The following is a 27,379-nucleotide window of genomic DNA, read 5'->3' on the forward strand; positions in this document are numbered from 1 at the left end:
CTTACATGCATTCCCAAACATGAACCCCCCTCCCACCTCCCTCCCCATAACATCTTTCTGGGTCATCCCCATGCACCAGCCCCAAGCATGCTGCATCCTGCATCAGACATAGACTGGCGATTCAATTCACATGATAGTATACATGTTAGAATGTCATTCTCCCAAATCATCCCACCCTCTCCCTCTCCCTCTGAGTCCAAAAGTCCGTTATACACATCTGTGTCTCTTTCCCTGTCTTGCATATAGGGTCGTCATTGCCATCTTCCTAAATTCCATATATATGTGTTAGTATACTGTATTGGTGTTTTTCTTTCTGGCTTACTTCACTCTGTATAATCGGCTCCAGTTTCATCCATCTCATCAGAACTGATTCAAATGAATTCTTTTTAACCGCTGAGTAATACTTCATTGTGTATATGTACCACAGCTTTCTTATCCATTCATCTGCTGATGGACATCTAGGTTGTTTCCATGTCCTGGCTATTATAAACAGTGCTGCGATGAACATTGGGGTACATGTGTCTCTCTCAATTCTGGTTTCCTCGGTGTGTATGCCCAGAAGTGGGATTGCTGGGTCATAAGGTAGTTCTATTTGCAATTTTTTAAGGAATCTCCACACTGTTCTCCATAGTGGCTGTACTAGTTTGCATTCCCAGGCTCTGCTACAAAGCCACAGTCATCAAGACAGTATGGTACTGGCACAAAGACAGACATATAGATCAATGGAACAAAATAGAAAGCCCAGAGATAAATCCACACTCATATGGACACCTTATCTTTGACAAAGGAGGCAAGAATATACAATGGAGTAAAGACAATCTCTTTAACAAGTGGTGCTGGGAAAACTGGTCAACCACTTGTAAAAGAATGAAACTAGATCACTTTCTAACACCGCACACAAAAATAAACTCAAAATGGATTAAAGATCTAAATGTAAGATCAGAAACTATAAAACTCCTAGAGGAGAACATAGGCAAAACACTCTCAGACATAAATCACAGCAGGATCCTCTATGATCCACCTCCCAGAATACTGGAAATAAAAGCAAAAATAAACAAATGGGATCTAATTAAAATTAAAAGCTTCTGCACAACAAAGGAAAATATAAGCAAGGTGAAAAGACAGCCTTCTGAATGGGAGAAAATAATAGCAAATGAAGCAACTGACAAACAACTAATCTCAAAAATATACAAGCAACTTCTGCAGCTCAACTCCAGAAAAATAAACGACCCTATCAAAAATGGGCCAAAGAACTAAATAGACATTTCTCCAAAGAAGACATACGGATGGCTAACAAACACATGAAAAGATGCTCAACATCACTCATTATTAGAGAAATGCAAATCAAAACCACAATGAGGTACCACTTCACACCAGTCAGAATGGCTGCGATCCAAAAATCTGCAAGCAATAAATGCTGGAGAGGGTGTGGAGAAAAGGGAACCCTTGCCACCTCTTCTTATTATCTTCTGCTTCTGTTAGGTCCATACCATTTCTTTCCCTTTTTTGTGCCCAACTTTGCATGAAAATTTCCCTTGGTATCTCTAATTTTCTTGAGATCTCTAGTCTTTTCCATCCTATTATTTCCCTCTATTTCTTTGTATTGATCACTGAGGAAGGCTTTATTATCTCTCCTAGCTATTCTTTGGAACTCTGCATTCAAATGTGTATATCTTTCCTTTTCTCCTTTGCCTTTCTCTTCTCTTCTTTTCATAGCTATTTTTAAGGCCTCCTCAGACAACTGTTTTGCCTTTTTGCATTTCTTTTTCTTGGGGATGGTCTTGATCACTGCTTCCTATACAATGTCACGAACCTCTGTCTATAGTTCTTCAGGCACTTTGTCTATCAGATCTAATCCCTTGAATCTATTTGTCACTTCTACTGTTAATCGTAAGGGATTTGATTTAGGTCTGATTTTAGGACATTTTTATCACTGGCTAAAGAAACCCTGTTCCCCTCAGTACTCACTCTAGCCCTCCAGTCACTGTCCACTTTTTGTCTGTGTGGATTTTCATATTCTGGACATTTCATATGTGTAAAATCAAATGTACACAGCCTTTTATAACTAGCTTCTCTCACTTAACATCTCTTCAAGATTCATCCGTGGTACAGCAGGTTTCAGTACCTCATTCCTTTTTCAGGATGAATTGTGTGCAGTCATATGGAAATACCACACTCTGTTTTTCTAGTTATTGGTTGAAACATTTCAGCTGTACCTGTTTTTGGCTATTGTGATAGGAATAAGGATGTCACAAACATTTATGTACAAGTTTGTGGACATATCTTCAGTTCCTACGGTGTGTCCATCTAGGAGTTGCATTACTGGGCCATATGGAAACTCTAGAACCACAGGATGCTGGTTAGTTATTCCTAGAGAGCACCATGGGGTGTTCTGGTGGGCTATGGGCTCAGACATCCAGGCTGCAGCTCTGCTTTTAAGGTGTGTCCTCTCACCACCTGGCTTCTTCACCCTTACTCTGGTCTCCACCCAGCACATTTCCTGTGATCAGGAACAAATGAAGATCTGTTAGCCTCTAAGGTCAGTAAAGGGTGTGAGTGACCCCTGGTCTGGCTACCTACTCCCCTCCTCAGCTGCCCCACCCTCTGTGTGGTCCTAGACCTCATCTGCTTCCTAAACATCAGCTCGTTACCTGCTCCTCCTCACTGTTGACTCAGAATGCCAGTCCATCTCACCTCCCTCTGTTCACAGCTGGCCTCAGGCAGCTCAGCCTACCCCTCCTCCAACAAACTGTCCTGTAAGCCTCAGCACTTAGCCATCTTGGGGGACCCTCTTGCATCTTATGCTGCCTGTCGGTCTCTGGGGTGTGGCTGCCTGGGGAGCAGAATCCCCCTCCAGGAGGGAAGCAGTGATTAAGACTTGGGCTCTGGCCTGGGCTACTTGCCCTCCATTGCTGGTGCTACTTCTTTTTCTGCATGCATGCCTAGTTGCTTCAGTCTTGTCCGATTCTTTTCAACCCTATGGACTGTAGCCCGCCAAGCTCCTCTGTCCATGGGATTCTCCAGGCAAGAATACTGGAGTGGGTTGCCATGCCCTCCTCCACGGGATCTTCCCGACCCAGGGATTGAACCCACCTCTGTTACATCTCCTGCATTGACAGGCGGTTTCTTTACCACTAGCGCCACCTTTACTCCAGCATAGCTTTTTTAATTTTTTATTTTGCAAACTTTACTTACTTATTTATTTATTATTAATTTTTGAAATTTTTTTTTTGCTGGGCTGGGTCTTTGTTGCTTTGTGAGGGTTTTCTCTAGTTGCGGTGAGCAGGGGCTACTCTCTTTTGGAGTACACGAGCTTCTCATTGTGCTGGCTTCTTTTGTTGTAGAGCACAGGCTCTAGATCTGGGATTCAGTAGTTGCAGTGTAAGGGCTCTCGGGTATTCAGGCTTCAGTAGTTGCAGCACAGGGGCCCAGCAGTTGTGTCTCGTGGGCTGTCTAGCACGGGCTCCGTAGTTGTGGTGCATGGGCTTAGGTGCTCCGTGTCATGTGGAATCTTTCTGAACCAGGGATTGAACCCATGTCTCCTGCACTGACAGGTAGATTCTTATCTACTGCACCACTGGGGAGTCCAGGTACAGTTGATTTACAATGTCATGTTGATTTCTGCTGTATAGGAAAGTGATTCAGTTACACATACATGCGTATTCTTGCTCATATTCTTTTCCATATGGTTTTTCACAGACTATTGAATATAGTTCCCTGTACTATACAGTAGGACCTTGTTGTTTCTCCATTCTGTGTATAATAGTTTGCATCTGCTAATCCCAAACTCCCAATCACCCCTCCCCCAACTCCCTCCCCCTTGGCAACCACCAGTCTGTTCTCTGAGTCTGTTTCTGTTTCATAGATAAGTTCACTTGTGTCATATTTCAGATTCTACATATAAGTGGCATCATATGATATTTGTCTTTCTGTGTCTGACTTACTTATCACTTAGTATGATAATCTCCAAGTCCACCTGTATTGCTGCAAATGACTTTGTTTTACTCTTTTTTCTAGCTGAGTAGTTTTCCACTGTATATATGTACCAGATCTTCTTTAGCCATTAATCTTTCTAAGGCCTTTTAGGTTGCTTCTGTTCACCTCTCGTAAATAGTGCTGCTGTGAACAGAGGGATGCATGTGTCTTTTCAAACTGGAGTTTTCTCCAGATATCTGCCCAGGAGTGGGATTGCTGGATCATATGATACCTCTATTTATAGTTTTTTGAGGATTTCCATACTGTTCTCCACAGTGGCTGCACCAGTTTCCATTCCCATCTTGGTGCTACTTCTCATGAGCTTTTCAGTCTTGGAAAAGTTCCATGACCTCTGTCCTCTGTCTCCTCATCTGTCACTGAGGACACCAGTGAGAGCTGTCTCAGGGCTGTCAGGAAAGTTAAGTGAGTCAACACATAGAAGAGACTCCCATGGTTTACACTGTGGGTATCTTTCAGGCAGCGCTTGCAGCCTGGGCTGAAACTAGTCCTGGTGGATAGAGCAGAGCTTATTGCATCAGTGAGCTGCTCCCCGGCCTCCCAGGCCCTGGAACCGGTGTCCCTGCTAGGGCTTTGTCTAGGTGGCTCTGTGCCCATAGAGGACAGACGGGGCCACAAGACACTACCTGCTAGCAGGACTCCTACCACCACCCCCATCCACTTGCTCTGGACCAGCCCTCCTGGCTCAGCAGTTGTGTGTCTGGCTTTGAGTGGCATTTCTGTCTTTTCTGCACACTTCCCAGCAGGTATTGTCACTTAGATATGCAAACCTGTCCCCAGCCTCATGGCTCTGCCATCTCCTCGGCTCAGCCACACCCCATCATCTCTCACCTGGACCACCTCAGTCCAGGCCTCCCTAAGCTTGGACAAGATTGGACCTTTCCCCAGGGAAACCCTCCAAAAGCCCCCACTGCAACTGGAATAAAATGCATAACTTCTATCACAATGGCAAGGCCATCCTGGGTTTCTCTCTGTCCTTTAAGCTTGTCTCCTTTGTTTCCAAGTCAGGATCTTTGCATCTGCTACTTCCCCTGCTTAGAGCTTTCTTTCCAGGACCACTGTCTCCTCATTGTTCAAGTCTTAGATCAAACTTAACCTTGGAGAGGCCATCCTTACATCTCTCACAAGAGGCCAGACACCCCACCCCGGCCCCTCAGTCATGCCCTCCTGTGGTCACTCTTTTTTATTTTATTTATGGTATTTATCTTGTCTATTGTTGTCCTGTTACACATACAGACACACGCCCAGAACATCAGCTCTGTGTAGGCAAGGCATCCATTTCTCCACGCTATGTCTGCAGTTCCTTGAGCAGGAATGTCCACAGAGTAACTGTGTCATAATATTCCATAAATGACAAAGTCTGTCCCCAAATGGAAAGGAGCATGATCTGTGACATGAGCAGGCCCCCGGCTTCATGTGCAGGGAGCACAGCTCTAGCAGCAGGATGCAAAGCCTGGGAATGTACAGCCAGCATTGCCCCAACCCACTGCCAGGCTTCTACAGAATCCTCCACTCCTAATAACACAACAGCAGTGTCACTACTCAGATTCACCCTGGAACTTGTCACCCTTTCCGCTCCGGAAATTTGAGAAAACTGAAGCTCGTAAACTGGGTGGGTCAAGGCCCGGTAACAGCCTGGTCTCTCTTTGTATCCAGGCGGGTCTGCACTGCCCGAACCTTGGCACCTGCAGCCTTGTCTAAGGCAGTGTGTAACCTCCTGGGAATTCCCAGGTGGGCTCAGCTCCTGGTTGCGGTTGTGGAAAGTGAGCTGAATTGAATGCCAAAATGAGCACTGATTAATAATGTGAAATCATTATTCTTTCTAATTCCAGGTCCTGATTCATCACCGCTTGCTTACTATGCTGAATGCTGTCCGTAACATACAGAAAGACATCATCGTGAAAAGGTTCTCTCAGGAAAGACTCTCCATGGCACAAGGTAGAGCAGCTGCCAACAGCTGTGTTTCATCAGCATACACCCTAAGCAGGGGGCTTCTCTGTGATGAAGTTAGCTTTCATAAATCACATATACTGGATTTTTTTAAATTATTGAAGTATAATTGATTTACCATGCTGTGTTAATTCTGCTATACAGCAAAGTGATTCTGTTATACATAAATATACATTTTTTAGAAAATTGTTTTCCAGTGGTTTATCACAGGATAGTGAATATAGTTCCCTGTGCTATATAATAGGACCTTGTTTATCCATTCTGCACACAATTGTTTGCTTCTGCTAACTCCAAACTCCCATTTCATCTCTCCCCACACCTGCAAGGTCCCCTGCACCTTGACAACCACACGTCTTTCCTCTTTCTATTTTGTTGATAAGTTCATGTGTCATATTTTAGATTCAACATATAAGTATATATATGGTATTTGTCTTTCTCTTTCTGACTGACTTAGTGATAATCTCCAAGTATATCCATGTTGCTGCAAGTGGCATTATTTCATTTTTTTGTGGCTCAGTAATATTCCATTATATATATATATATATATGCCATATTTTCTTTATCCATTCATGTGTCAATGGACATTTAGGTTGCATCCATATCTTAACTGTTGTAAATGGTGCTGCTATGAACATAGCACATTTTATTACATTTTAATTATTCTTTTTTCCTCCTATATTATTTTATCTCTGATACTGACATTTCTAATAAACTCTTTAAAAAACATCATAAAATTTACCTGTGAGTTAAATGTGAACACCTGTAAAATGACTTTATATGTTTCTTTAATTTAATCTTTTTCTTTGCTGATAAGGACAAAGAATATTCATCAGAGATGCTTTCATTAAGAATTACAGTTTTAGGGGAACTTCTGATTCAAGATGGCAGAGTAGAATGACGTGCGCTCATCTCCTTTTGCGAGAACACCAAAATCACAACTAGCTGTTGAACAACCATTGAGAGGAGAACACTGGAACCCACCTAAAAAAGATAACTTGTGTCCAGAGACAAAGAAGAAGCTGCAGCGAGATGGTAGGAGGGGCACAATCATATTAAAATCAGATTCCATACCCACTGGGTGGGCAACCCACAGACTGGAGAAAAATAATACCAAACAGGCTCTCTCTCTCTCTTATCAAGTTTCTGAACCCCATGTCAAGCTTCCAGCCTGGGGATCCTACAAAGGGACTGGGAATCCCCAGGGAATCTGACCCTGAAGGCCAGTGGGATTTTATTATAGGACTTCCACAAGACTTCAGGAAACAGACTCCAGTCTTGGAGAGCACAAACAAAATTTTGCACACACCAAGACCCAGAGGAGAGGAGCAGTGACCCCACAGGAGACTGAACCAAAATACTTGTTAGTGTTGGAGGATCTCCTGTGGAGGTGTGGGTAGGCAGGGGCTCACCACAGGGATGGGGGCACTGGCAGCAGCAGTCTGGGAAGGCCCCCCATGGCATAAACCCTCTTGGAGTTCACTACTAACCCTACCACATAACTCAGCTGGTAAAGAATCCACCTGCAATGCAGGAGACCTGGGTTCAATCCCTGGGTTGGGAAGATCCTCTGGAGAAGGAAATGGCTACCCACTCTAGTATTCTGGCCTGAAGAATTCCATGGACTGTATAGATTGAGTATAGACTGTATACAGACTGAGTGACTTTCATTTTCACTTTCAAAAAAAGAGCCTCTAGACCCCAGGGCTAGGTTGCCTCATGCCAAACAACTAGCAGGGAGGGATTGTTAGTTGGATTAAAGTTTTACTGAGCAAGGGCCTGCCCACCAGAGCAACACCTGGCTTTTCCTGCCCTCTCCTTCCCATCAAGAAGCTTACAGAAGCCTCTTAGTCTCCTTCATCAAAGGACAGATAGAAGAATCAAGAAGAACCACAATCCCATAGCAGCTAGAACAAAAATCACATTACAGAAAGTAATCAGGATGAAAAAGCAGAGAGTTATGTCCCAGATGAAGGGACAAAATAGAACTCCAGAAAAACAACTAAATGGAGATAGCAACCTTTCAGAAAAAGAATTCAGAATAATGATAGTAAAGATGATCCACGATTTTGGAAACAGAATGGAGAAGATGCAAAAAATCTTTACCAAAAACCTACAAGAACTAAAGAACAAGTAAACAGAGACAAGCACTGCTGCTGCTGCTGCTGCTGCTGCTGCTGCTGCTGCTGCTGCTGCTGCTGCTGCTGCTGCTGTTGCTTCAGTCGTGTCCGACTTTGTGTGACCCCATAGACGGCAGCCCACTGGGCTCCCCTGTCCCTGGGATTCTCCACGCAAGAACACTGGAGTGGGGTGCCATTTCCTTCTCCAATGCATGGAAGTGAAAAGTGAAAGTGAAGTCACTCAGTCGTATCCGACTCTTAGCGACCCCATGGACTGCAAGAGATGAACACTGGAAGGAATCAATGGCAGAATAACTGAGACAGAAGAACTGATAAGTGACCTGGAGGACAAAATGGTGGAAATCACTGACAGAGCAGAATATAGAAAAAAAGAATGAAAATAAACAAAGACAGTCTAAGAGACCTCTGGGGAAACATTAAATGCACAAACATTCACATTACAGGGGAGAAGAGAGAAAGAAAGGACCCAAGAAAATATTTGAAGAGATGATAAATAAAAAGTTCCCTAACTTAGGAAATAGTCAACCAAGTCCAGGAAGCACAGAGTTCCAGGCAGGATGAACACAAGGAGGAAAAAGATACATAGTAATGAAACTGACAAAAATTAAAGACAAAGACAAAAGACTAAAAGCAACAAGGGAAAAAGGACAAATAACATACATATAAGGGAACCCCCATCAGGTTATCAGCTGATTTCTCAACAGAGATGCTATGAGCCAGAAAGGAATGGCATGATATACTTAAAGTGATAAAAGGGCAGAATCTACAACCAGGAATACTCTACCCAGCAAAACTTTCCTTCAGACTTGATGGAGAAGTCAAAAACTTTCCAGACAAGCAAAAGTTACAAGAACTCAGCACCACCAAACCAGCTTTACAACAAAAGCTAAAGGAACTTCTCTAGGCATGAAACACAAGAGAAGGAAAAGACCTACAGAAAACAAACCCAAAACAATTAAGAAAATTGTAATAGGATCATTATCTATTGAGAAATATCAGTAACCTCAGATATGCAGATGGCACCACCCTTATGGCAGAAAGCGAAGAGGAATTAAAGGGCCTCTTGATGAAGGTAAAAAACTGGCTTAAAACTCAACGTTCAAAAAACGAAAATCATGGCATCCAGTCCCATCACTTCATGGCAAATAGATGGGGAAACAACTAGAAACAGTGGTGGATTTTATTTTCTTGGGCTCCAAAATCACTGCAAATGGTGACTGCAGCCATGAAATTAAAAGACACTTTCTCCTTGGAAGAAAAGCAATGACAAACCTATACAGCATATTAAAAAGCAGAGACATTGCTTTGCCTACAATGGCCCGTATAGTCAAAGCTATGGCTTTTTCCATTAGTCATATACAGATGTGAGAGTTGGACCATAAAGACGACTGAGCACTGAAGAACTCATGCCTTCAAACTGTGGTGCTGGAGAAGACTCTGAAGAGTCCCTTGGACAACAAGGAGACCAAACCAGTCAATCCAGAAGGATTGATTAGAATATTGATTAGAATTCTAAACCCTGAATATTGATTAGAAGGACTGATGCTGAAGCTGAAGCTCCAGTACTTGGGCCACATGATGTGAAGAGCTAACTCATTGGAAAAGACCCTGATGCTGGGAAAGATGGAAAGCAGGAGGATATAGGAACAACAGAGGATGAGATGGCTGGATGGCATCTCCAAGTTTGGCATGTCCAAACTCAGTGCACATGAGTTTGAGCAAACTCTGGGAGATGGTGAAGGACAGGGAGCCTGGCATGCTACAGTCCATGGGGTTGCAAGAAGTTGAACACAGCTGAGAGACTCAACAACAACAACAATAGGGTCATATGTATCCATAATTACCTTCAATGTAAATAGATTAAATTCACCAACCGAAAGACATAGACTGGCTGGGCATATCAAAACATGTGCATGTATGCACTTCTTTTTACCACATGACCTGCTTGACCCCCCATACTTTGTGTAATTATTTTATATTGTTAGGTTAATCATGTTCCCATTATGGCTTGCAATCATTTATCTTTTATTTTTGGTCTGGCTATTGATTGTGAAAACTGATAAACATCTATTACCATTATGATTATGTAACTATTACTCACTTAATGCCATTGTATTATGATTAGTCAACAGAAAAATAGAGTTGTATATCACCAAAGCTACCAGCTACCATTTAATAGAAAACCCAGTAATCACTTTTTTAAATTGTCTCGGAATTTTTTGAAAAATACAAGTGCCTAGGTATTGCTTTTGTTCTCCAAAGCTCCAGATACATTTCTAATGAGCAGCCATGTTTAAAAACAACTCGCCTATATGATGATCTTTTATCTAGTTTGTTTCACTTTTTCTGTTTCATATTCAGCACTCCCATTTCATTTAGTTTATGTGTTCCATTTCTCCGTCACTTCTTTCTTTTTTCGATGTTCTTTCTCAGCCTTTATCAAGATAGTAGAAAAGCTTTTATATACATATATATAATAGTATAATATATATTTTAGAAATCTTATGAATTTTTGCCTAACTTAAAAATTTATGGCATTTTGATTCCAGTTATTTGACTTAGTGTGAATAGAATGCTAGATTTCTAATTTTTAAAAAATAAATATGCAACAAGCAGCAAAGGTTTATTATATAGCACAGGGAACTAGTCAATATCTTGTAATAACCTATAATGAAAAATAATCTCAAAGATAATATATGTGCATATGTATAACTGGATCACCTTGCTGTGCACCTGAAATGTAAGTCAATTATACTTCAATATAATATACATATTAAGAAAAAGTTCTATGTAAAATAGCCTCAGAATGCAAAATAACCCATTAAATACATATCAACAGTAGTATTAAAAAAAAGAATTATGGTGTTTTGGAAGTAAAAATAAAATTTTTTTAAAAATTGGAGGAGTTGAGGTAAAGAACAAATGAGAAACTAAGAACAAGACTACACACATACATATGTATGCACGTTCAGTTTAGTTCAGTTCAGTCGCTCAGTCGTGTCTGACTCTTTGCAACACCGTGAATCACAGCACGCCAGGCCTCCCTGTCCATCACCAACTCCCGGAGCCTACCCAAACTCATGTCCATCGAGTCAGTGATGCCATCCAGCCATCTCAGCCTCTGTAGTCCCCTTCTCCTCCTCCCCCCAGTCCCCTCCCAGCATCAAGGTCTTTTCCAATGAGTCAACTCTTCGCATCAGGTAGCCAAAGTATTGGAGTTTCAGCTTCAGCATCAGTCCTTCCAATGAACACCCAGGGCTGATCTCCTTCAGAATGGACTGGTTGGATCTCCTTGCAGTCCAAGGGACTCTCGAGAGTCTTCTCCAACACCACAGCTCAAAAGCGTCAATTCTTCGGCACTCAGCCTTCTTCACAGTCCAACTCTCACATCCATACATGACCACTAGAAAAACCATAGCATTGACTAGACAGACCTTTATTGGCAAAGTAATGTCTCTGCTTTTGAATATACTATCTAGGTTGGTCATAACTTTCCCTTACAAGGAGTAAGCGTCTTACATGTTGTTTTTTAAATGGCCTATGGCCAGGCCCCAGTAACTGGTATGTAGCAAATACACAGCTAAAGAGATGGTGGTTTCACAAAAGTGCCTTGAGACTCTCCAGAAGTGCCGTTCTGTTTTTCACCCGCAGACAAGAGCTTCAAATACCAGCTGGGGCGAGTCAGTAAGGACGCCAGCCGGTTCTCTGTGTCTCCCCAGGAAGTACTGCCCTTTGCCTTTCCGTCCTACAGCCCTCCTCAGGACTCCAACGAACTGGTGGGTGCATGGAGGCTGCAGGTGGGGCTGGATGCTGTCAGGGGGCGACAGGCCAGTGCCGAGGGGAGCCCCACCTGGTCTCTGTCCCTCTGCCTCCTCCAAGGAGGCTCCTAAGGGAGACCTGTGCCCAGGTGATTGTGATGAAAGGGAAACCAGGAAGCACCTGCTGCCACCTACCTAGCCCTGAGACACCTGTGCAGAGCTTGCTGGCCCCAATCTGCCCAGGAGACCACTGAGCCCCCCGGACTGCTGGGAAATGGGGTCAGAGGACCAGGAGGACCTAGCCTGGACCTGGGCGGCAGGCCCAGCTCAGCCAAGCCCCCTGCTATGTGAAAACTGCAGAGGTTGGGGGTGGGTGGCCCCAGCATCTAACAGTCCAACCTCAGACTCACAAGTCCATCCCGCCTTCCCTCTTGGCAAGAAGTTTGACAGTTTATCAAATGATGCATTGTAATTCAGGTGGTGGCTAAACCACGAGGCAGGCAGGACTTTCTCAAGTTCTATCAATTTAATTAATCTTCAAATTTAATAGGTAGGCTTATTCTCTTGCCGCTGAGAAGGAAACTGAGACACAAGGGCACAGAGCCTGTAATAAAATGCAGCTTGAGTTTCCCAAGTTCACAGGTTTAGCAATAAAAAGTGTGTTTAAATCAATGTTGAAAGGGCACAAGCAAAACAATTTTTTAGTTTCAAAGAATGAAGCTGCCATGCACATCCTGTAAAGTGGGTTAAGCATTGCAGGTCAACCTAGTCAAGAGGTACAGGACTGACTTTAGAAATTCCATGTGTTTTCTGGATTAGATAATTCAATGACTTGAAAGCTCAGAATATTCAGTTCCTGCACACATGCATGCTAAGTCACTTCAGTTGTGTCTGACTCTTTGCAACCCCATGGACTGCAGCCCACCAGGCTTCTCAGTCCATGGGATTCTCCAGGCAAGAATACTGGAGTGGGTTGCCATTCCCTTCTCCAGGGGATCTTCCTGACCCAGGGATCGAATCTTCATCTCTTATGTCTCCTGCATTGGCAGGTGGATTCTTTATCACTAGCACCACCTGTGAAGCTCTATTTAGTTTCCAGAAAATGATAAATCTGTGATTTTCAAACAGTAAGAATTATCTGACAGTCAATAATTAATGGGTGGAGAGTGTTAGGGATGATAAGAGACTATCACTGTGCTGTGGAACCTATTTTATTTTTTTAATAATGCAAAGCTTTTTACTTCATTTGGTACCTGAGTTAGTTCTACAGCAACTTCTCTGCTGCTCAGGGTTGATGAAAAACAGAATGCTTGGCATCCCTGTTCATAAAGATTTTTGTAATTCATTCCATACATACGATATTTCATCTATTCTAAGAACAGTATTTTAAATACAGCATCTCTGAAATTGGGAAATGCCTATAATTATTGGTGTCATATTTACATTGCATCATACCAGTTTAATGACGGTGTCTTGGATTAGGTGAGATACAGTATTTATTGAGTACCTGGCACAGGCTGGACACTGCTCTGGGTTCTGTGGGTGATGCTGCACAGCCACCTGCAGGACATGTATTAGGTGATGCTTTGGGGATTAGCATCCTTGGAAGGGAAGGGAATGGAATGGGCAGAGGAGAAATAAGGCTACAGTACTTTGATGAAGTCCTCGCTGACGTCACAAGGGGCTCTGGGCCTGGCACAGGGCAAGGACCACCTTTGTATCTTTGCTTCAGCCTGTCTTTGGAGGCAGCTGTCCCAGTGAGCACACGGCCTTGAGTGAGATAGCACCCTTCAGCCACAGCTGCCCCTGAGGGCTGACCCCTGAGGGTTGTTTCTGTCAATGGGACTCAGGACTCACTCCTCAGGTCTGAAGGGGATTCTGGGCAACAGGTGCAGCCTCCACAACAGGGGAAAATAAAAGACACACCCTGAGAGACAAGGATATGGGGGTGGGCAGTGGCCACACTGCCTCCATTCCCTGCATATCAAGTATCAACTGTAGTCAGATATCAGCCTTGGTTGCAGGAAGAGTTATTTAGAGGGAAGAGCTGTTCACTTAATGTTCAAAATGTAGAGAAACAGAAGTATAGCTGCCTTTGCTCAATGTTGATCATGTGTCACCTTTTTGAATTTTCACATTTTAGGCTCCTGGTGGCCTTGGACCTGTCCCAATTAAATCTTCAGAAATTCAAGTCAAGCAGCCCCATTCCTTCTTCAATCTGCAGGTCAGACCTGTCATGTGGTTTTGTTAACTGGGTTTCTTATGTCCTAAACAAAGTGTTCTTGACTCTGAATTGCTCTAATTCATTAGTTTTGTTCTATTACAGATTATAACGAATAACAAACACTGTTTATTTCCCTGCTGTTATCTAATGTGATGTGTGAGGTGTAACAGATTCTCTTTTCCTGATGTGGTTTGTGGAAACCAGGATCTTTATTCTGTGGATATACCATATAGTATGCAAACCTGAACTCAGTGAAGCTCTGAGCCATGCCGTGCTGGGCCACCCAAGACGGATGGGTCATAGTGGAGAGTTCCGACAAAATGTGGCCCACTGGAGGAAGAAATGGCAAACTGTACCAGTATTCTTGCTGCAAGAACCCCATGAATGGTATGAAAAGGCAAAATGATATGACACCGGAAGATGAGCCCCCCAGGTTGGAAGATGTCCAGTATGCTACTGGGGAAGAGTGGAGGGCAATCACTAGTAGCTACAGAAAGGACAAAGTGACTGGGCCAAAGCAGAAACAATGCTCAGTTGTGGATGTGTCTGGTGGTGAAAGTGAAGTCCAAAGCTGTAAAGAACAATACTGCCTAGGAACCTGGAATGTTAGGTCCATGAATCAAGGTAAATTGGATGTGGTCAAGCAGGAGGTGGCAAGAGTGAACACTGACACCTTAGAAATCAGTGAACTAAAATGGACAGGAATGGGTGAATTTAATTCAGATGACAATTATATCTACTACTGTGGGTGAGAATCCCTTAGAAGAAATGGAGTAACCCTCAGAGTCAACAAAAGAGTCCAAAATGTGGTACTTGGGTGCAATCTTGAAAATGACAGAATGATCTCAGTTCATTTCCAAGGCAAACCATTCAGTATCACAGTAATCCAAGCCTGTGCCCCAACCACTGATGCCAAAGAAGCTGAAGTTGAATGGTTCTATGAAGACCTACAAGAACCTTCTAGAACTAACACCAAAAACAGATGTCCCTTTCATCCTAGAGGGTAGGAATGCCAAAGTAGGAAATCAAGAGATACCTGGAGTAACAGGCAAGTTTGGCCTTGGAGTACAAAATGAAGCAGAGCAAAGGTAACAGAGTTTTGTCAAGAGAACACATTGGTCATTGCAAGCACCCTTTTCCAATACACAAGAGATGACTCTACACATGGACATCACCAGATGGTCAATACTGAATTCAGAATGATTGTATTCTTTTCAATAGAAGATGGAGCAGCTTCATACCATCAGCAGAAAAAAAAAGACCTGGAGCTGACTGTGGCTCAGATCATAAACTCTTTATTGCAGAATTCACAGGCTTAAATTGAAGAAAGCAGGGGAAACCACTAGGCCACTAGTTACACTAGTAAAACTTAAATCAAATCCCTTGTGATTATACAGTGGAAGTAATGAATAAATTCAAATGATTAGATGTGGTAGACAGAATGCCTAAAGAACTATGGACAGAGGTTGATAACATTGTACAGGAGGCAGTGACCAAAGCCATCCCATAGAAAGAGAAATGCAAGAAGGCAAAGTGATTGTCTGAGGAGGCTTTACAAATAGCTGAGGAAAGAAGAGGAGTGAAAAAACAAGGGAGAAAAGGAAAGATATACCCAACTGAATGCAGAGTTCCAGAGAATAGTAAGCAGAGATAAGAAAGCCTTCCTAAGTGAACAATGCAAAGAAACAGGAAAACTATAGCATGGGAAAGACTAGAGATCTCTTTAGGAAAATTGGAGATATCAAGGAAAGAGTTCATGCAAAGAAGGGCACAATAAAGGACAGAAATGGCAAGGAATTAATAGAAACAGAAGATATTAGGAAGAGGTGGCAAGAATACACAGAAGAACTGTACAAAAAACATCTTAATGACCTGGATAATCACAAGGATATGGTCACTCACCTAGAGCCAGACATCCTAGAGTGTGAAGTCAAATGGGCCTTAGGAAGCATTACTACAAACAAAGCTAATTGAGGTGACGGAATTCCAGCTGAGCTATTTCAAATCTTTAAAAATGATGCTGTTGAAGTGCTGCACTCAATATGCCAGCAAATTTGGAAAACTCAGCAGTGCCCACAGGGCTGGAAAAGGTCAGTTTTCATTCCAATCCCAAAAAGGGCAATGCCAAAGAATGCTCAAACTACTGTACAATTGTGCTCATTTTGCATGCTAGTAAGGTTATGCTCAAAATCCTTCAGGCTCGGCTTCAGCAGTACATGAACTGAGAACTTCCAGATGTTACCGGCTGGGTTTAGAAAAGGCAGAGGAGCCAGAGATCAAATTGTCAACATTCACTGGATCCTAGAGAAAGCAAGGAAATTCCAGAAAAACATCTACCTCCATTTCATCGACCACACTTAAATCTTTGACTGTGTGGATCATAACAAACCATGGAAAGCTCTTAAAGAGCTTACCTGTCTCCTGAGAAATTGTATGTGGGTCAAGAAGCAACGGTTACCAGACAGTCTTACCTGTCTCCTGAGAAACTGCATGTGGGTCAAGAAGCAACGGTTAGAATCCTGTATGGAGCAACTGATTGAAAAAGGAGTATGACAGGGCTGTCTGCTATCACCCTGTTTGTTTAACCTATTTTCTGAGCACATCATGAGAAATGCCGGGCTGGATGAGTTATAAGCTGGAATCAAGATAGGCGGGAGAAGCATCAACAACCTTAGAAATGTGGATGATACCACTCTAATGACAGTGAAGAGGAACTAAAGAGCCTCTTGATGAAGGTGAAAAAGGAGAGGGGAAAAAGCTGGCTTAAAACTTAATATTCAAAAAATGAAGATTATGGCATCTGGTCCCATCACTTGATGGCAAATAGATGGGGGGAAAATGGAGACAGTGATGAACTTTATTTTCTTGGCCTCTAAAATCACTGCAGGCAGTGACTGCAGCCATGAAATTAAAAGATTCTTGCACCTCAGAAGAAAAGCTGTGACAAACGTAGACAGTGTGTTAAAAATCAGAGACATCATTTTGCTGACAAAGGTGCATATAGTCAAAGCTGTTATTTTTCCAGTAGCCGTGTATGGATGTGAGAGTTGGACCATAAAGAAGACTGAGTGCCAAAAAATTGATGCCTTCGAACTGTGGTGCTGGAGAAGACTCTGGAGAGTCCCTTGGACAGCAAGGAGGTCAAACCAGTCAATCCTGAAGGAAATCAACTCTGAATGTTCATTGGAAGGACTGATGCTGAAGCTGAAGCTCCAATACTTTGGCCACCTGATGGGAAGACCTGACTCACTGGAAAAGACCCTGATGCTGGGAAAGATTGAGGCAGGAGGAGAAGACGGTGACAGAGGATGAGATGATTAAATAGAATTATCGACTGAATGGCCATGAATTAAATGGCCAAGCTAGTGAAGGAGAGGGAAGCCTGGTGTGCTGCAGTCCATGGGGTCGCAAAGAGTCAGACATGATTTAGCAGCTGAACAGCCACCACCACGTGCATACCTGAAGCTACTTGAAATGCATATGTTAGAAATTTGAAGAAAAGGTGTAAGTAAACAAAAGTCAGTTAGTTTTCGTTGAGTTGTATGACCACTTTTGTTTTTGAAAATATGCATATTTATTTTTCTCATTTTTTAAGTTAAGTATAATTGATTTACAATATCTTGTTAGTTTCAGGTGTACAGCACAGTTATTCAGTTACACACATATATATACTTATATTCTTTTTGAGACTCTTCCCTTATGGTAGTGGTGGTTTAGTTGATAAGTCATGTCTGACTCTTGTGATCCCATGGACTATAGCTCACCAGGCTCCTCCGTCCATGGGAATTCCCAGGCAAGAATACTGGCATGGGTTGCTGTTTCCTTCTCCAGGGGATCTGCCTGATCCAAGTGTTGCATTGCAGGCAGATTCTTTACTGACGGAGCCAGCAAAGAAGCCCATTTTCTCTTAGATGTTCTTAACAAAATGTTGAGTATCATTCCGTGTGCTGTACCTTGTAAAATATGCACGTTTTAAATTGACAAACCAGTGTTCAGTGTATCTATAGGTAACTATGAACCCTTCTGTGTGTTGGGACCCCGAACAGGGCCAGGACTGTGTTGACAGGGGTGGGCCAAACCAACCAGGGTCCCGGGGCTGGGAAATGCCTCTCAAGGGCCATGAGCTCCTGTCTTCCCTCCCCCAGGTTCCTCAGCTATACAAGATCAAGAGGTACCAGCCGGTCTCTGTGCAGGGGTCTTCAGCCAGCTACAGACCTCAGAAGCTTGCTCGGGCCCTGAGGCAAGGAGCTGAGGTAACGCGTCCCACCTTGGGGAGAGGAACCGCCCCCACCTTTTCCTCGCTGCCCAGGCCTCGAGACTAACATGCTGCCCTTGGTCCTGGCCCAGGACGAAGCCACCACGGTCATCACCCTGCCCAAGCAGGATTCCTCGCCCCAGCTGCCCGGTGAGACCTCCGTCCTGAGCATAAAACTCCCCGAGGCCATGGCCCAAGCTCCAGATTACGAACCGCTTTATATTTTTGTAAGTGCCATCAGCAGAAGTCATGGTTCCCTGTCTCTTTGTTTTAGCAGTTACCTTATAAGAAAACAGTAACAAATAGAAAACAAGCTTGTTTATGGTTGCCAAAGGGTAAAGGGAGGTAGGGTAAACTAGGAGTGTGAGATTAGCAAGTACTCCTAACTGCGCATGAAACAGATAAACAATAAGGTCCTACTATATCAGGGAACTGTATCCCCTATAACAGAAAAGAATCTGGCATATATATATATATACACACACACATATATATATATATAAAACGATCACTTTGCTGAATACCTAAAACTGACACAATATTGTAAATCAACTATACTTCATTTTAAAAAAAAAAGGCATTGAAAAAAAGACAGAAGCACCAATTGGGAATATTTTTCTCTCTTTGGAATTTCAGGGGTTAAACAACATCTCACTTTTGAAATTGCTGGCCAGACTTTATTGCTTGGAGAATATCAGTGTTTCTTTTAACAACTCCGGCATTTATTTTTTAAGACAATAGCTTTATGGCCGTTATCTGTAACATGCGCGTATGTATTTTTGTGTTTATTTTAAGCATAGTTTCCATATAGCATTATTCAAGTTTATGTACAGGTATATAATACAGTGATTCACAAGTTTTAAAGGTAAAATATATGTATATATTTTTTAAAAAGAAAACACAACAGAAAAAAGTAAAGTCACCCCAAACTCCATCCTGAAGCTCTAGTTGATCCCTTATCCAATCTTTGGGCACCATGTCCCTGCCACACCGATCCCTGACTCCCTTTTTTTTTAATGCTTTATTGGCCCAAAGTACACATTTTTTTTTATTTTAATTGGAGGCTAATTATAATATTGTGGTGGTTTTTGCCATACATTCACATGAATCAGCCATAGGTATACATGTGTTCCCCATCCTGAACCTCTCTCCCACCTCCCTCCCCATCCCATCCCTCAGGGTCATCCCAGTGCACCAGCCCTGAGTGCCCTGTTTCCATCAAACCTGGACCAGCAATCTATTTCACATATAGTAATATACATGTTTCAATGCTATTCTCTCAAATCATCCCACCCTCACCTTCTCCCACAGAGTCCAAAACTCTGTTCCTTACATCTGTGTCTCTTTTGCTGTCTCACATATAGGGTCATTGTTACCATCTTTCTAAATTCCATATGTATGTGTTAATATACTGTATTGGTGTTTTTCTTTCTGACTTACTTCATTCTGTTTAATAGGCTCCAGTTTCATCCACCTCATTAGAACTGATTCAAATGCATTCTTTTTAATAGCTGAGTAATATTGCATTGTGTGTATGTACCACAACTTTCTTATCCATTCGTCTGCCAATGGACATCTAGGTTGCTTCCATGTTCTGGCTATTATAAACAGTGCTGCAATGAACATTAGGGTACATGTGTCTCTTTCAATACTGGTTTCCTCAGTGTGTATGCCCAGCAGTGGGATTGCTAGGTCATATGGCAGTTCTATTTCCAGTTTTTTAAGGAACCTCCATAGTAGCTGTACTAGTTTGCATTCCCACCAACAGTGTAAAAGGGTTCCTTTTTCTCCACACCCTCTCCAGCATTTATTGTTTGTAGACTTTTTGATAGCAGCCATTCTGACCAGCATGAAATAGTACCTCACTGTGGTTTTGATTTGCATTTCTCTGATAATGAGTGATGTTGAGCATCTTTTCATGTTTTGTTAGCCATCTATATGTCTTCTTTGGAGAAATGTCTATTTAGTTCTTTGGCCCATTTTTTTATTGGATTGCTTATTTTTCTGGAATTGAGCTGCAGGAGTTGCTTATATATTTTTGAGATTAATTCTTTGTCAGCTGCTTCATTTGCTATTGTTTTCTCCCATTCTGAAGGCTGTCTTTTCACCTTGTTTATAGTTTCCTTTGTTATGCAAAAGCTTTTAAGTTTAGTTAGGTCCCATTTGTTTATTTTTGCTTTTATTTCCAATATTCTGGGAGGTGTGTCATAGAGGATCCTGCCATGATTTACGTCAGAGAGTGTTTTGTCTGTTTTCCTCTAGGAGTTTTATAGTTTCTGATCTTACATTTAGATCTTTAATCCATTTTGAGTTTATTTTTGTGTATGGTGTTAGAAAGTGTTCTAGTTTCATTCTTTTACAAGTGGTTGACCAGTTTTCCCAGCACCACTTGTTAAAGAGATTGTCTTTTCTCCATTGTATATCCTTGCCTCCTTTGTCAAAGATAAGGTGTCCATAGGTGCGTGGATTTATCTCTGGGCTTTCTGTTTTGTTCCATTGATCTATGTTTCTGTCTTTGTGCCAGTACCATATTGTCTTGATGACTGTAGCTTTGTAGTAGAGCCCGAAATCAGGCTGGTTGATTCCTCCAGTTCCATTCTTCTTCCTCAAGATTGCTTTGGCTATTCGAGGTTTTTTGTATTTTCATACAAATTGTGAAATTATTTGCTCTAGTTTGAAAAATACCATTGGTAGCTTGATAGGGATTGCATTGAATCTATAGATTGCTTTGAATAATATACTCATTTTCACTATATTGATTCTTCTAATCCATGAACATGGTATATTTCTCCATCTATTTGTGTCATCTTTTATTTCTTTCATCAGTGTTTTATAATCTTCTATATATAGGTGTTTTGTTTCTTTAGGTAGATTTATTCCTAAGTATTTTATTTTTTTCATTGCAATGATGAATGGAATAGTTTCCTTAATTTCTCTTTCTGTTTTCCATTGTTAGTGTATAGGAATGCAAGGGATTTCTGTGTGTTAATTTTATATCCTGCAACTTTACTATATTCATTGATTAGCTCTAGTAATTTTCTGGTGGAGTCTTTAGGGTTTTCTATATAGAGGATCATGTCATCTGCAAACAGTAAGAGTTTTACTTCTTCTTTTCCAGTCTGGATTCCTTTCATTTCTTTTTCTTCTCTCATTGCTGTGGCTAAAATTTCCAAAACTATGTTGAATAGTGGTGGTGAGAGTGGGCATCCTTGTCTCATTCCTGACTTTAGGGGAAATGCTTTCAGTTTTTCACCATTGAGGATAATATTTGCTGTGGGTTTGTCATATATAGCTTTTATTATATGTATGTTCCTATATTATATGTATGTTCCTTTTATTATAGGTATGTTCCTTCTATGCCTGCTTTCTGCAGGGTTTTTATCATAAATGGATGTTGAATTTTGTCAAAGCCTTTCTCTGCATCTATTGTGATAATCATATAGTTTTTATCTTTCAATTTGTTAATGGGTGTATCACATTGATTGATTTGTGAATATTGAAGAATCCTTGCATCCCTGCAATAAAACCCACTCGGTCATGATGTGTGATCTTTTTAATATGATGTTGGGTTCTGTTTACTAAAATTTTGTTAAGGATTTTTGCATCTATGTTCATCAGTGATGTTAACCTGTAGTTTTCTTTTTTTGTGGCATCTTTGTCTGGTTTTGGTGTTAGGATGATGGTGGCCTCATAGAATGAGTTTGGAAGTTTACCTTCCTCTGCAATTTTCTGGAAGAGTTTGAGTAGGATAGGTGTTAGCTCTTCTTTAAATTTTTGGTAGAATTCGGCTGCGAAGCCATCTGATCCTGTTGGAAGATTTCTGATTATGGTTTCAATTTCTGTGCTTGTGATGGGTCTGTTAAGATTTTCTATTTCTTCCTGGTTCAGTTTTGGAAAGTCACATTTTTCTAAGAATTTGTCCACTTCTTCCAAGCTATCCATTGTATTGGCATATAGTTGCTGCTAGTAGTCTTTACGATCCTTTGTATTTCTGTGTTGTCTGATTTCTCCATTCATTTCTAATTTTGTTGATTTGATTCTTCTCCATTTGTTTCTTGATGAGTCTGGCTAATGGTTTGTCTATTTTATTTATCTTCTCAAAGAACCAGCTTTTGGTTTTGTTGATGTTGGCTATGGTCTCCTTTGTTTCTTTTGCATTTATTTCTGCTCTAATTTTTATGATTTCTTTCCTTCTACTAACCCTGGGGTGCTTCATTTCTTCTTTTTCTAGTTGCTTTATGTGTTCGGTTCAGTTCAGTTCAGTTCAGTCGCTCAGTCGTGTCCGACTCTTTGCGACCCCATGAATCGCAGCACGCCAGGCCTCCCTGTCCATCACCAGCTCCTGGACTTCACTCAGACTCATGTCCATCAAGTCCGTGATGCCATCCAGCCATCTCATCCTCTGTCATCCCCTTCTCCTCGTGCCCCCAATCCCTCCCAGCATCAGAGTCTTTTCCAATGAGTCAACTCTTCTCATGAGGTGGCCAAAGTACTGGAGTTTCAGCTTTAGCATCATTCCTTCCAAAGAAATCCTAGGGCTGATCTCCTTCAGAATGGACTGGTTGGATCTCCTTGCAGTCCAAGGGACTCTCAAGAGTCTTCTCCAACACCACAGTTCAAAAGCATCAATTCTTCGGCACTCAGCTTTCTTCACAGTCCAACTTTCACATCCATACGTGACCACAGGAAAAACCATAGCCTTGACTAGATGGACCTTAGTCTGCAAAGAAATGTCTCTGCTTTTGAATATACTATCTAGGCTGGTCATAACTTTTCTTCCAAGGAGTAAGCGTCTCTTAATTTCATGGCTGCAGTCACCATCTGCAGTGATTTTGGAGCCCAAAGAAATAAACTCTGACACGGTTTCCACTGTTTCCCCATCAATTTCCCATGAAGTGATGGGACCGGATGCCATGATCTTCATTTTCTGAATGTTGAGCTTTAAGCCAACTTTTTCACTCTCCTCTTTCACTTTCATCAAGAGGCTTTTTAGCTCCTCTTCACTTTCTGCCATGAGGGTGGTGTCATCTGCATATCTGAGGTGATTGATATTTCTCCTGGCAATCTTGATTCCAGCTTATGTTTCTTCCAGCCCAGTGTTTCTCATGATGTACTCTGTATATAAGTTAAATAAGCAGGGTGACAATATACAGCCTGGACGTACTCCTTTTCCTATTTGGAACCAGTCTGTTGTTCCATGTCCAGTTCTAACTGTTGCTTCCTGACCTGCATACAGATTTCTCAAGAGGCAGGTTAGGTGGTCTGGTATTCCCATCTCTTTCAGAGTTTTCCACAGTTTATTGTGATCCCAATAGTCAAAGGCTTTGGCATAGTCAATAAAGCAGAAATAGATGTTTTTCTGGAACTGTTTCCTTATTACCAAATTCGGACTTAAATTGAAGAAAGTAGGGAAAACCGCTAGACCATTCAGGTATGACCTAAATCAAATCCCTTATGATTATACAGTGGAAGTGAGAAATAGACTTAAGGGCCTAGATCTGATAGATAGAGTGCCTGATGAACTATGGAATGAAGTTTGTGACATTGTACAGCACACAGGGATCAAGACCATCCCCATGGAAAAGAAATGCAAAAAAGCAAAATGGCTGTCTGGGGAGGCCTTACAAATAGCTGTGTAAAGAAGAGAGGTGAAAAGCAAAGGAGAAAAGGAAAGATATAAGCATCTGGATGCAGAGTTCCAAAGAATAGCAAGAAGAGATAAAAAGCCTTCTTCAGTGATCAATGCAAAGAAATAGAGGAAAAGAACAGAATGGGAAAGACTAGAGATCTCTTCAAGAAAATTAGAGATACCAAGGGAACATTTCATGCAAAGATGGGCTCGATAAAGGACAGAAATGGTCTGGACCTAAAAGAAGCAGACGATATTAAGAAGAGGTGGCAAGAATACAGGGAAGAACTGTACAAAAAAGATCTTCACAACCCAGATAATCATGATGATGTGATCACTAATCTAGAGCCAGACATCTTGGAAAGTGAAGTCAAGTGGGCCTTAGAAAGCATCACTACAAACAAAGCTAGTGGAGGTGATGGAATTCCAGTTGAGCTGTTTCAAATCCTGAAAGATGATGCTGTGAAAGTGCTGCACTCAATATGCCAGCAAATTTGGAAAACTCAGCAGTGACCACAAGACTGGAAAAGGTCAGTTTTCATTCTGATTCCAAAGAAAGGCAATGCCAAAGAATGCTCAAACTACCACACAATTGCACTCATCTCACATGCTAGTAAAGTAATGCTCAAAATTCTCCAAGCCAGGCTTCAGCAATACGTGAACCGTGAACTCCCTGATGCTTTAGGTGTAGAGTTACGTTATTTACTTTGATTTTTCTCCTGTTTCTTGAGGTAGGCTTGTATTGCTATGAACCTTCCCCTTAGCATTGCTTTTACTGAATCCCATAGGTTTTGGGTTGTTGTGTTTTCATTTTCATTGGTTTATATTCATATTTTGATTTCTTCTGTGATATGTTGGTTATTCAGAATTGTGTTGTTTAGCCTCCATATGTTTGTATTCTTAATAGTTTTTTTTCCTGTCTAATCTTACTGCATTGTGATCAGAAAAGATACTTGAGATGGTTTCCATTTTTTTGAATTTACCAAGGCTAGATTTATGGCCCAGAGTGTGATCTGGAGAAGGTTCCGTGTGCACTTGAGAAAAAGGTGAAATTCATTGTTTTAGGGTGAAATGTCCTATAGATATCAATTAGGTCTAACTGGTCCTTGTATCATTTAAAGTTTGTGTTTCCTTGCTAATTTTTTCTGTTTAATTGATTTATCCATAGGTGTGAGTGGGGTGTTAAAGTCTCCCACTATTATTGTGTTATTGTTAAGTTCCCCTTTCATACTTGTTAGCATTTGCCTTATATATTATGGTGCTCCTATGTTGGGTGCATATATATTTATAATTGTTATATCTTCTTCTTGGATTGATCCTTTGATCATTATGTAGTGCCCTTCTTTGTCTCTTTTCACGGCCTTTATTTCAAAGTCTATTTTATCTGATATGAGTATTGCTACTCCTGCTTTCTTTTGGTCTCCATTTGAGTGAAATATAGTTTTCCAGCCCTTCACTTTCAGTCTGTTTGTGTCCCTTGTTTTGAGGTGGGTCTCTTGTAGACAGCATATATAGGGGTCTTGTTTTTGTATCCATTCAGCCAGTCTTTGTCTTCTGGTTGGGGCATTCAACCCATTTACATTTAAGATAATTAAATATAAATAAAAAATAATCCCATTGCCATTTACTTTGTTGTTTTGGGTTCGAGTTTATAAACCTTTTCTGTTTCCTGTCTAGAGAAGATCCTTTAGCATTTATTGAAGAGCTGGTTTGGTGGTGCTGAATTCTCTGAGCTTTTGCTTGTCTGTAAAGCTTTTGATTTCTCCTTCATATCTGAATGAGATCCTTGCTGGGTACAGTAATCTGGGTTGTTATATTTTTCTCTTTCATCACTTTAAGTATGTCCTGCCATTCCCTTCTGGCTTGAAGAGTTTCTATTGAAAGGTCAGCTGTTATCCTTATAGGGATCCCCTTGTGAGTTATTTGTTGTTTATCCATTGCTGCTTTTAATATTTGTTCTTTGTGTTTGATCTTCATTAATTTGAGTAATATATGTGTTGGGGTGTTTCGCCTTAGGTTTATCCTGTTTGGGACTCTCTGGCTTTCTTGGACTTGGGTGATGATTTCCTTCCCTATTTTAGGGAAGTTTTGAACTATTATCTCCTCGAGTATTTTCTCATGGCCTTTCTTTTTGTCTTCTTCCAGGACTCCTATGATTTGAATGTTGGGGCGTTTAACATTGTCCCAGAGGTCTCTGAGGTTGTCTTCACTTCTTTTAATTCTTTTTTCTGTTTTCCTCTCTGCTTCATTTATTTCCACCATTCTATCTTCCACCTCACTTATTCTATCTTCTGCCTCAGTTATTCTACTGTTGGTTCCCTCCAGAGTGCTATTGATCTCAGTTATTGCATTATTCATTATTGATTGACTCTTTTTTATTCCTTCTAGGTCCTTGTTAAGCTTGTCTTGCATCTTCTGAATCTTTGTCTCCAGACTATTTATCTGTAACTCCATTTTGTTTTCAGGACTTTGGATCATTTTTACTATCATTACTCTGAATTCTTTTTCAGGTGGACTCCTTATCTCCTCCTCTTTTGTTTGGTTTGGTGGGCTTTTATCATATTTGATTCCCTGCTGAATATTTCTCTGCCTTTTCATCTTGTTTAGGTTGCTGTGTTTGGGGTGGTCTTTCTGTATGCTGGAAGTTTGTGGTTCCTCCTTATTGTAGAGGTTCTTCCCTGTGGGTGGGATTGGACAAGTGGTTTGTCAAGATTTCCTGGTTAGGGAAGCTTGCGTTGGTGTTCTGGTGGGTGGAGCTGGATCTCTTCTCTCTGGAGTGCAATGAAGTGTCCAGTAGTGAGTTTTGAGGTCTATGGGTTTGGTGTGACTTTTGGCTGCCTGTATTTTTGTGCTCAGGGTTATGTTCCTGTGTTGTTGGAGAATTAGCTTGGTATGTCTTGCTCTGAAACTTGTTGGCTCTTGGGTGGAGCTTGGTTTCAGTGTAGGTATGGAGGCTTTTGGATGAGCTCTTGTTGATTAATGTTCCCTGGAGCCTGACTCCCTTTTTAATACCAAATTAAGTCCAAGCTCCTGACAATGTGAGGCTGAGCCGATTCTCCCCACTCCACTGCATGTGTCCTGGCCAGCCTGTGTGTTCCCCCATTACCTGCCCTCAGGGGCATCCCCCTTCCTCCTTATACTTGTAGATACATAAACAGTTGGAATGACTGAAGCAACTGAAGTGGCATGCAAACCCAAAGTATAACGAGCAGAGCATTACGGTGGAGTGTTGGAGTGATGTCTGTGCATTGTCTCCAGGGGCAGAGGAGGCATCCAGGGCAGCGTGGACTCCATGTGCCGACAGTACAGGTTTCATAAAGGCACATCATTAAAGCAAAATAAAAGGCCATGATGAACTCTGACTAAAAGTCAGACAGGAAATCTGAGGAGGTTCTATGTAAGTGCAGAATCATCGATAAAATGTCACCGTAG

General features: G+C 41.6%; 1 protein-coding gene across 1 annotated transcript in view; it reads left to right on the plus strand.

Annotated features, from left to right (window-relative positions):
- CFAP221 (cilia and flagella associated protein 221) overlaps positions 1-27,379 on the plus strand; it is a 126,558-nt gene that overhangs the window by 73,644 nt on the left and 25,535 nt on the right. The window contains exons 15-19 of the mRNA XM_027965037.3: positions 5,826-5,931; positions 11,733-11,857; positions 13,983-14,063; positions 18,209-18,316; positions 18,411-18,545. Coding sequence (XP_027820838.2) covers positions 5,826-5,931; positions 11,733-11,857; positions 13,983-14,063; positions 18,209-18,316; positions 18,411-18,545 — 555 coding nt within the window. The remainder of the gene's footprint in view (positions 1-5,825; positions 5,932-11,732; positions 11,858-13,982; positions 14,064-18,208; positions 18,317-18,410; positions 18,546-27,379) is intronic.

The sequence above is a fragment of the Ovis aries genome, chromosome 2 (genome assembly GCF_016772045.2).
Source record: "Ovis aries strain OAR_USU_Benz2616 breed Rambouillet chromosome 2, ARS-UI_Ramb_v3.0, whole genome shotgun sequence".
Taxonomy (NCBI): domain Eukaryota; kingdom Metazoa; phylum Chordata; class Mammalia; order Artiodactyla; family Bovidae; genus Ovis; species Ovis aries.